The following is a 12396-nucleotide window of genomic DNA, read 5'->3' as shown; positions in this document are numbered from 1 at the left end:
ACCAAATTTTCAAAAGTAGGTACACTTTGTCTGTTTGTCCGATCTGAAGTACATGTATTGGTCCATATAACGTTCCGGGAATTAGTTCTTTCTCATGTGCCTTTAAAAATATGTTTATTTTTTCAGTACAAAACATCATACAGTGTTGCTTTGGTTTGCAATGATTGCCACATTATTTGAACTTAAAACAAAAGAGGTGCACCTATTGGAAATGGAGGAATTTAACATTGAAGATATATGGGACCATAAACTAGGGTCTTCATCCTTAAATCGGTATCGTTGATATATATTCCATTTATTGACAATGATTTAAAACTGCGTATGCTATTCGTTGCAAACAAAGTGGTTAGTATGATTTGACAATAATAATAATGATGAACCATTAAACGTCCATAGTTACCGCCGTGTGGATATGGAAAAGACTTTTTTTTCAAAATTCTAAGGTTTTTTTCTCGTAAATAGATTGCCTTATCTGTATTCGGTTGAACTTTGGGTCCTCATTGCTCTTCATCTTCGTACTTTATTGAGCCTCCTGAACTTTTTTATTCGAGCGTTTTTAATGAGTTTTTCGTAGACGAAAATAACCTCTTGTACACAATTTTATTACTGGTATCTATGAAGAGTTCATTTATATATTTCTTGATAAACTAGTATGTTCTTAAGAAGACTCATCGGTATTGAACTCATTTAGATAGTTTTCTCATTAACATGCACAATATCATCGCATTTTGATAGCAAACCCATTAACATCATACACATAGTACCCATTGTTTGAAAACGTAAATACTATATATATGTTTCTGATGAAAATCAACATAAGGAGATCCAATAGACAGAAAAGCATTGCTAGATTTAGTTCTTGACAGTTAAAACAATAATCTTTGAATTATCAGAGCTGTGCAATAACTCATGTCAGAGCCGAAGCTTTGGTTACTTGATCTGTGATACATTTTTTTAAGATGTCTTTTTATTTAGTTTATAAGCCATTTCATTTTGGGTTTGGATTTTGGGTGTCTTTCTAGGTCTAGATCTTACAGGTAAGGTTGAAGGACAGTGCCTGTAATGGTCGATCCTTAAGGAATACCAATATACCAAATTTTATTCCAACATCCCCCGTAAAATTCGCATACACCTAATTTACAAAAGCCTCAGTCTATAAAAAACAAAAATAAAAGCATTATATCACCAGATTCGTTTATCTTCCTTGACAAATAAGTTTGTGAACATTTTTTTTAATATGAATGAATAGCATATACAAATGAGAATGGAAATGGGGAACGTGTCAAAGAGACAACAGTAGAAGGTCACAAATAGGTCTTCGATGCAGCGAGAAGTTCCCGCACCCGAATGTGTCACGTATAACCACTAGTTATCTAAATGATTCACAAGACCAGTTTTCATGTATGTCGTTGTCATGAACATCGTCGTTAGGGAGACTTACACACAGATGTTATACACATACTAGTAATCCTTATATGCACCGTAAACAGGCTCATTGCAGTAATGTTGATAATTTTTTATTTCAACTACACGTCTTATCATCCATATTAAATTCCCATAACGTGAATGAAATATTTTCATATTGACTATAAAAATCTATTTTTCACACATAATTGCTATAGAATATTTTACATAACACTTAATATGAACAATCACACATCATCGAAAGGATTATCGGACTTTGATGAAAACCTCCGCACTACAGGGTGGCCATTGTACTTCAGCATTCCCATCGCACCTCCCAGTCCTACGTATGTTCTCATTTAGATAACTAGTGGTTATACAAGGCTAAAACAATAATTTGTGTATTTACCTCGTCTCAATAATGTTAGAACTGAACATTTGCATTTACAAAGTTTTGTTCTTCTCTCACCGGGAATCGAACCCTAACATCTGCATAAGACATCGAGGCATTATCACCTACACTGTGTCCAGCGCCCTAGAACTTGACCAACTGGGCTATATATGAGCTGTGTCGGATAGAAATTTTACCTATACAATGAAGGAATATTGATACATAAATTATGTTAACCTATTTCGAGTTGGGAAAAAATCGCCATGCAACATTTGTATTATAACTTGTAGCCGTTCGAACACTACTCATTGTATTTAAGAAACCTTTTTTAATGGTTACCGGGATTGAACCTATATACGTGGATCGTTCTCCTGTGTATTGAAGTGCAGCTTTTTTACTGCCGTATTCAACTATAATCTGTTGGCAGTCTTTCAATGATAATAGCCCGACAGTTTTGCTAATAACTTTAACTGTTACTGTAAGAGTTATCGCTCTTTGACTGGTGTGTAGTAGTTCAAGAACTCCAGATTTCGTAATGTTGTAATTCTTGCACATAATCAACTTTTCTATATTTTGACCATGAGTTCCTACTGATGATAATACTGTGTTGGTAAATTTAGATGTACCAACTCTTGAACCTCCCGAAATATCCAAAATAGTTATACTGAGACATTTATTGAGTAGGTAATGTATTGCCTCATCATTAATTATATGAGTACCGGTCAGGTACACTTCCCGGAGATCAGGGCAATAGTCTGCAATTTGCTTTATCGAGTTTCCTTCTATATTTGGACAAAATTGCAAGCTTAATTTTCGAATGTGGGAGTGGTGACCAATGTTATGGATCTTATTGTGTGCGTTGAGTGTTGTTCTATTTTTCAAATCCCTTTCTGTATTTTGATTGTTCATGTTGTTTGCGTCTTGTGCACTCGTAAATGATCTAAAGTCCAAATTGTGTATAAAGTTGCAGCTGTTAAACTTTGCTGTTTTCAACCAAAGGCATTCACCGATTAGACAATTTATACTTTTATGCGTAATTTTAACACACTTATTGAAATTCACATGTTCCAAATATCTGCATCTATTCGAAAGGTCGTCTATTCCAGTATCAGTCACGCCCGGGCATCCTGACAGCTTTAACGACTGTAATTTACTACAATTCTTTGCTAACGAGTGCACTCCGTTATCATCTATTCCTTCGCAATATTTTGCTACAATGACCCGTAGTTCTGGACAGCCACGGGCGATGTAGTCTATACCGATGTTAGTTATATTTCTCCCTTTTGAGTATGCATCCTTCTCAATAATCAAACATTTTAACTTTTTACAAAGGACGCCGACAAATGAGAAGCCTACGTCAGTGATATAAACACTATGTTGAACAGAGAGGTGTTCCAAGTTAGGAGTATTCTGTACAATAGCTTTTAAATCGTTATCCTTGATATATGTTCCATTGATTGACAATGATTTCATTTTACTGAGTAGTGGTATAGAATCAAAAGCATCCTCACCAATGTCCGGGCAATCACTTAGTGCTAGCGCTTCCAGCTTGGGACAATTATTCAGTAAAGTTCTTACAGTGTCGCTGTTGAGATATGTTGATTTGAAATGCGTTATATTTGAAACATTTTGGAATAAATATTTCAAAGTTTCATTAGAAACTTGAATATGACCATGATCGTGATGATCTTCATCCATGTCAATTGTCAAATCAAACATTTCAAGACTTTTTAAATGACATAAATCGGTAGGACTGTTAATATAAGCAGACATTCCTTTACAAATAACCTTCAACATTTTCAGGTTTTTAGCCTGTTCAGCTATTTTCTCAAAAACTGTAAAATTTACGTATTCCGTTGACATATTCATTTCTAATTTATGAAGTTTAGGAAATGCAAGTGTATTTGTTTTATCATTATACTCGTGACGTAAGAGCGTCGTATTATAAACCTCCCAGTCTAAATCAGATGCTAATACTAAATTGATCACGTGATTTGAAATGGCTTCCATAATGTTCTCCAATAGTAAGGTAGATTTACTATCGCTTAAAAACATGTTAAAACCTGCTAATTCTTTCTGTAAATCAATATTCTTCCATAGAGGAGGACTAAGAGAAAAATTCTTCCACATCGAACACACGTTTTTCACATTTACAAATAATTCATAATGGGATAAATAGGAGAATATTTTCAGCAATACTTCCTCTGGTAAATCAAGAATAATACTGGTACCTCCTTCCAACGACGTGTTTTCCGGAACCAAGTGTTCCTCTGTTATATTATTAAGAGTACTGGTACCTCCTTTAGTCGATGTGTCAACTAGGACCAATTGTTCCTCTGGTAGATTATGAATAGTACTTGTACCTTCTTCAAACGATGTGTCAACCGGGACCAAGTGTTTATCAGAAACTGGTGAATAATTAATAATATTGGTACATTCTTCAGACGACGCGTCAACCAGGACTAAGTGTTCTTCTAGTAAATATTGACAAGTACTGCTATTTTCCTCAGAAGACATGTCGACCAGGTTCAAGTGCATATACCTCCTACAACGAAAATATATAACCTGATATTTTCAAGAATTGATAATGAAATTATAATTCTAGTATAGACGGTCTGAATTGGGTTATCGATTCCATAATAAAGTACAAAACGTGCCCAATAAAAATAAAATAGAACTTTTTAAGTAAACAAGAAATAGAAAATAATGGGGTGTTGATAAATAGATATTAGAGTATAAGTGTCCAGTTCTAATTTAAATCAGTAGATTTTTTTATTATGAAATAATGTCGAGTTTGTATTATTTTATAGGAAACATTATTGAATCTTTCACTTCCACAACCTGATAAAACGAAGCTGTTAGATTTGAAAACAACCATGTATGAACAACCCGTTAAACCCCGCCACATTCTGTATGTACCCATGTATGCCATATATGTGCCTGTCCTAAGTCAGGCGCTTGTTATTCAGTGGTTGTCGTTTGTTGATATAATAGTACATATGTTTTTCGTGCTTTTTTGTACATAAAGACAGTTAAGTTTTCACGTTTGAATTGTTTTACATTGGCAATCATACCACATCTTCTTATTTTATTAATAACGTAAATGACCACGTTCCTACCTGTACGACAAGTTTGTTCCGCTTTATAAGAAATACACACATTTACTTTTACAATCTATTCTATAGTATTTATTTAATCCTTATCAATTTAAAGTCACACACTATTTACTACACTTTAAATATAAATCGATTATATAATTATCAGACAAATACACACTTTAAACTGATATCCAATGACATCGATACCATATATACAATACCATAAGGGAAATAACATTTATTTATTTTTTGAGAAAGAGAGGGGTAGGATGAAATTTGAAAAAAACAGAACAAGATTTTTCAATTAAAAAGAGGCAGGATGAGCCAAATAAAAAAGGGTGACAATTTATGTGAAATATATAACTAGTCAGGATATTTAAAAAAAAAAGACGAGAAGACGAAAGCGAATCGTGTGAAAATAAACAGGCAGGACAAACATCTATATATAATATTACAACTAAAATAAATGTAGGACGACATATTTCATCATAGCCACCCCACCCTCTTTTTCACGCTTACAATTTGAATGTTACATTGTAGCTCCCTAAGTAAGTCATTCAAGAAGAGACGGCCGGTGTCCTATAGCCATTCTTCCTTCATGTCAATTTTCCGGGGGGAATGAATTGAACCAATCCCCACGGAGAAATTGGCGTGTTTTACTTTTGCCCCTCAATGTGACTGCCGGTGTTTTTGACAGATTTTTATCATTCCAGCTTATATAACTTGAAAACGAGTTTCTCTTTTTAAAAATATCATTTGGTTTGATAACGTAAGAAGATTATGTGTGCCAATTTTCATGAAAACGTAAATAGTGCACTTTTTTTTTTAATTTGATAAATATACAGAAACAATTGACGTTTTTTTCTACATTCGTAAACATTTGATAAATTTGAATTATTTCAAAAACAAATTGAACAAATTTAAAGGACATTCTTATAAAACAGAATTTACAAATATTTTAACAAAAAAACAGCTTGTGTTTGGGCACTAGCTGTCAAATTCATGGTCACAAATTTGACTCAAGTTCTCATATTTGATTAATAACAATGTAAAACATTTATCCAATCTATCAAACGTTTAAAATAAACAGTTTACAGAGCATGGGGTAGATGATATGTAGGTTCGTTTCGTGTGTATTTAAATCCAGACGCCATCTAATTAACTATCGATTTGACCTCAGATGACCATATAAGCGATGTAAACACAAATAAAGATATGAATAGGTTAAACCAGCACGTGCAATTGGATTTTTATAGGTCTGTTTGATTTGAATTTATAGATTAAAAATATAAGTTTCTCATTGTTTTTAACCGTATAAGAATGATTTATGTGGATCGAATTAGTAATCAAATGATTTACCGTAGTTTCACTTTCATTGTTGACATTTTTTTTCTTTAAATAACCAGTTCACGTACAATGCATGCGTTGTCAGTCTCTAGCTAGGGGGTTAAATTGAAGTTCACATGAATACCGGTTAGAATGATGATGACGTATTCACTTGCAAGTGAATCAGTCAAAAATTATGTATAATCGCTTATTTCAACAAAATTAAAGCAAATTGATTGCTAAAAGCAAATTATTATTTCATTATTCCAATTTAATTAATGATTAATCTAAAAAAAATCATACTTTATGTTTTTATATATATCGTAGCTAGTGCTCCTTTAAGGGCATACGATACAGTTTTGATCCTGTATTTACAAGTTCGTGAAAATTTGCATATAGCCTATTTTTTACCTGATTAAATCAAATACGTCGTAATAAAAAATATACCTTCATGTGCTACTTTTTGAGTGAAATGAGGTCAAAATTTTGTATATTTGCTCAAAATTCAGATTTGTGGCCGTAATTTCTTTTTCGAAAGAAAGACATAACTTTGTTGTTATGAAAGATAAACACAAATTGTTTTTTGTTAAATAATCGGTAATTTCTGTATTTCATAAGTAAGTATCCTAAAAAAATATGCATTTTTTATATAGAAATAACTCATATTTATCAAACGTTCATGAATTGAGGAAAATACGTATTTTTTTTCCTGCATGTTTATCAAATTTTTTTTAAATCCTCTATTTACAGTTTTATAAAATTAGGGTCACATAATCTCCCTGGAAAATGAAACAAATTGCTGTTCTGAAAAATAGGGGTCCATGAACTCGTTTTCAAATTAAATCAGTTTGAATGATAAAAATCAGTCGAAAAATGCATCTTTTCCCGATATGTCACAGTTTGACGACGCGAACATAATATTTTACGTTAGCAACGTCATTACCTCCCCTGTAACTGTATCGTATGCCCTTAAAACAAAAAAGTTAGATACTTGTAAAACATAGATAGATGAACTATTGAACAAGGAGAAGAAGTGGTTGACAAAATAGTAGACACAAAGACGGACTGGTGAATATGAAGTTAGACTATTGAACATGAAGAAAGACTAATGGATACATAGACAGACCGTTGTAAATGTAGACGGACAAATGGACATAGTGTGACCTATAGTTGTTAATGTCTGTGTCATTTAGGTCTCTTGTGGATAGATGTCTCATTGACAATCATACAGACTGTACCACATCTTCTTTTGTATATAGAAGACTTGTGAACAAACAAACAAACTATAAGGTAATAAGACAAACTATGGAACTATTAGAAAGACTGGTCAAAATAAAGACAGACTAGTGGACATATAGACAGTCTGACAACATACACCGACATTAACATCTACAGGTCACAAGACAAACTATGGAACTATTAGAAAGACTGGTCAAAATAAAGACAGACTAGTGGACATATAGACAGTCTGACAACATACACCGACATTAACATCTACAGGTCACAAGACAAACTATGGAACTATTAGAAAGACTGGTCAAAATAAAGACAGACTAGTGGACATATAGACAGTCTGACAACATACACCAACATTAATAACAACTATAGGTCACAAGACAAACTATGGAACAATTAGAAAGACTGGTCAAAATAAAGACAGACTAGTGGACATATAGACAGTCTGACAACATACACCAACATTAATAACAACTATAGGTCACAAGACAAACTATGGAACTATTAGAAAGACTGGTGAAAATAAAGACAGACTAGTGGACATATAGACAGTCTGACAACATACACCGACATTAACAACTATAGGTCACAAGACAAACTATGGAACTATTAGAAAAACTGGTCAAAATAAAGACAGACTAGTGGACATATAGACAGTCTGACAACATACACCGACATTAATAACAACTATAGGTCACAAGACAAACTATGGAACTATTAGAAAGACTGGTCAAAATAAAGACAGACTAGTGGACATATAGACAGTCTGACAACATACACCGACATTAATAACAACTATAGGTCACAAGACAAACTATGGAACTATTAGAAAGACTGGTCAAAATAAAGACAGACTAGTGGACATATAGACAGTCTGACAACATACACCGACATTAACATCTACAGGTCACAAGACAAACTATGGAACTATTAGAAAGACTGGTCAAAATAAAGACAGACTAGTGGACATATAGACAGTCTGACAACATACACCGACATTAACATCTATAGGTCACAAGACAAACTATGGAACTATTAGAAAGACTGGTCAAAATAAAGACAGACTAGTGGACATATAGACAGTCTGACAACATACACCGACATTAATAACAACTATAGGTCACAAGACAAACTATGGAACTATTAGAACTGGTCAAAATAAAGACAGACTAGTGGACATATAGACAGTCTGACAACATACACCGACATTAATAACAACTATAGGTCACAAGACAAACTATGGAACTATTAGAACTGGTCAAAATAAAGACAGACTAGTGGACATATAGACAGTCTGACAAGATACACCGACATTAACAACTATAGGTCACGAGACAAACTAGGGAACTATTAGAACTGGTCAAAATAAAGACAGACTAGTGGACATATAGACAGTCTGACAACATACACCGACATTAATAACTACAGGTCACGAGACAAACTAGGGAACTATTAGAACTGGTCAAAATAAAGACAGACTAGTGGACATATAGACAGTCTGACAACATACACCGACATTAACAACTATAGGTCACAAGACAAACTATGGAACTATTAGAAAGACTGGTCAAAATAAAGACAGACTAGTGGACATATAGACAGTCTGACAACATACACCGACATTAACATCTATAGGTCACGAGACAAACTAGGGAACTATTAGAACTGGTCAAAATAAAGACAGACTAGTGGACACATAGACAGTCTGACAACATACACCGACATTAACAACTATAGGTCACGAGACAAACTAGGGAACTATTAGAACTGGTCAAAATAAAGACAGACTAGTGGACATATAGACAGTCTGACAACATACACCGACATTAATAACAACTATAGGTCACAAGACAAACTATGGAACTATTAGAAAGACTGGTCAAAATAAAGACAGACTAGTGGACATATAGACAGTCTGACAACATACACCGACATTAACATCTACAGGTCACAAGACAAACTATGGAACTATTAGAAAGACTGGTCAAAATAAAGACAGACTAGTGGACATATAGACAGTCTGACAACATACACCGACATTAACATCTATAGGTCACAAGACAAACTATGGAACTATTAGAAAGACTGGTCAAAATAAAGACAGACTAGTGGACATATAGACAGTCTGACAACATACACCGACATTAATAACAACTATAGGTCACAAGACAAACTATGGAACTATTAGAACTGGTCAAAATAAAGACAGACTAGTGGACATATAGACAGTCTGACAACATACACCGACATTAATAACAACTATAGGTCACAAGACAAACTATGGAACTATTAGAACTGGTCAAAATAAAGACAGACTAGTGGACATATAGACAGTCTGACAAGATACACCGACATTAACAACTATAGGTCACGAGACAAACTAGGGAACTATTAGAACTGGTCAAAATAAAGACAGACTAGTGGACATATAGACAGTCTGACAACATACACCGACATTAATAACTACAGGTCACGAGACAAACTAGGGAACTATTAGAACTGGTCAAAATAAAGACAGACTAGTGGACATATAGACAGTCTGACAACATACACCGACATTAACAACTATAGGTCACAAGACAAACTATGGAACTATTAGAAAGACTGGTCAAAATAAAGACAGACTAGTGGACATATAGACAGTCTGACAACATACACCGACATTAACATCTATAGGTCACGAGACAAACTAGGGAACTATTAGAACTGGTCAAAATAAAGACAGACTAGTGGACACATAGACAGTCTGACAACATACACCGACATTAACAACTATAGGTCACGAGACAAACTAGGGAACTATTAGAACTGGTCAAAATAAAGACAGACTAGTGGACATATAGACAGTCTGACAACATACACCAACATTAACATCTATAGGTCACAAGACAAACTGTGGAACAATTAGAAAGACTGGTGAAAATAAAGACAGACTAGTGGACATATAGACAGTCTGACAACATACACCAACATTAACATCTATAGGTCACAAGACAAACTGTGGAACTATTAGAAAGACTGGTGAAAATAAAGACAGACTAGTGGACATATAGACAGTCTGACAACATACACCAACATTAATAACAACTATAGGTCACGAGACAAACTAGGGAACTATTAGAACTGGTCAAAATAAAGACAGACTAGTGGACATATAGACAGTCTGACAACATACACCAACATTAACATCTATAGGTCACAAGACAAACTGTGGAACAATTAGAAAGACTGGTGAAAATAAAGACAGACTAGTGGACATATAGACAGTCTGACAACATACACCAACATTAACATCTATAGGTCACAAGACAAACTGTGGAACTATTAGAAAGACTGGTGAAAATAAAGACAGACTAGTGGACATATAGACAGTCTGACAACATACACCAACATTAACATCTATAGGTCACAAGACAAACTGTGGAACTATTAGAAAGACTGGTCAAAATAAAGACAGACTAGTGGACATATAGACTGTCTGACAACATACACCGACATTAACAACTACAGGTCACAAGACAAACTGTGGAACAATTAGAAAGACTGGTGAAAATAAAGACAGACTAGTGGACACATAGACAGTCTGACAACATACACCAACATTAACAACTATAGGTCACAAGACAAACTGTGGAACAATTAGAAAGACTGGTGAAAATAAAGACAGACTAGTGGACACATAGACAGTCTGACAACATACACCAACATTAACAACTACAGGTCACAAGACAAACTGTGGAACAATTAGAAAGACTGGTGAAAATAAAGACAGACTAGTGGACACATAGACAGTCTGACAACATACACCAACATTAACAACTATAGGTCACAAGACAAACTGTGGAACAATTAGAACTGGTGAAAATAAAGACGAACTAGTGGACACATAGACAGTCTGACAACATACACCGACATTAATAACAACTATAGGTCACAAGACAAACTATGGAACAATTAGAACTGGTGAAAATAAAGACAGACTAGTGGACATATAGACAGTCTGACAAGATACACCGACATTAATAACAACTATAGGTCACAAGACAAACTATGGAACAATTAGAACTGGTGAAAATAAAGACAGACTAGTGGACATATAGACAGTCTGACAAGATACACCGACATTAATAACAACTATAGGTCACAAGACAAACTATGGAACAATTAGAAAGACTGGTCAAAATAAAGACAGACTAGTGGACACATAGACAGTCTGACAACATACACCGACATTAATAACAACTATAGGTCACAAGACAAACTATGGAACAATTAGAAAGACTGGTGAAAATAAAGACAGACTAGTGGACATATAGACAGTCTGACAACATACACCGACATTAACAACTATAGGTCACAAGACAAACTATGGAACAATTAGAACTGGTGAAAATAAAGACAGACTAGTGGACATATAGACAGTCTGACAACATACACCAACATTAATAACAACTATAGGTCACAAGACAAACTATGGAACTATTAGAAAGACTGGTCAAAATAAAGAGAGACTAGTGGACATATAGACAGTCTGACAACATACACCAACATTAATAACAACTATAGGTCACAAGACAAACTATGGAACTATTAGAAAGACTGGTCAAAATAAAGACAGACTAGTGGACATATAGACAGTCTGACAACATACACCGACATTAACATCTACAGGTCAGAAGACAAACTATGGAACTATTAGAAAGACTGGTCAAAATAAAGAGAGACTAGTGGACATATAGACAGTCTGACAACATACACCGACATTAACAACTATAGGTCACAAGACAAACTATGGAACTATTAGAAAGACTGGTCAAAATAAAGACAGACTAGTGGACATATAGACAGTCTGACAACATACACCGACATTAACATCTACAGGTCACAAGACAAACTATGGAACTATTAGAAAGACTGGTCAAAATAAAGACAGACTAGTGG

General features: G+C 34.2%; 1 protein-coding gene across 1 annotated transcript; it reads right to left on the bottom strand.

Annotated features, from left to right (window-relative positions):
* Positions 1–2032: 2032 nt before the first annotated feature.
* On the bottom strand, positions 2033–4980 carry LOC134694501 (uncharacterized). Its single transcript, XM_063555513.1, has 2 exons — positions 4915–4980; positions 2033–4340 (listed from the first exon to the last, which is right to left on the bottom strand). Exon 2 carries the CDS (start codon positions 4331–4333, stop codon positions 2033–2035), a length of 2301 nt encoding a protein of 766 aa, XP_063411583.1. The 5' UTR covers positions 4334–4340; positions 4915–4980.
* Positions 4981–12396: the final 7416 nt, after the last annotated feature.

Source organism: Mytilus trossulus, chromosome 13 (genome assembly GCF_036588685.1).
Source record: "Mytilus trossulus isolate FHL-02 chromosome 13, PNRI_Mtr1.1.1.hap1, whole genome shotgun sequence".
Classification (NCBI taxonomy): domain Eukaryota; kingdom Metazoa; phylum Mollusca; class Bivalvia; order Mytilida; family Mytilidae; genus Mytilus; species Mytilus trossulus.
The sequence above is the reverse complement of the archived record's forward strand: the minus strand, read 5'-3'. Positions and strand labels throughout refer to the sequence as shown.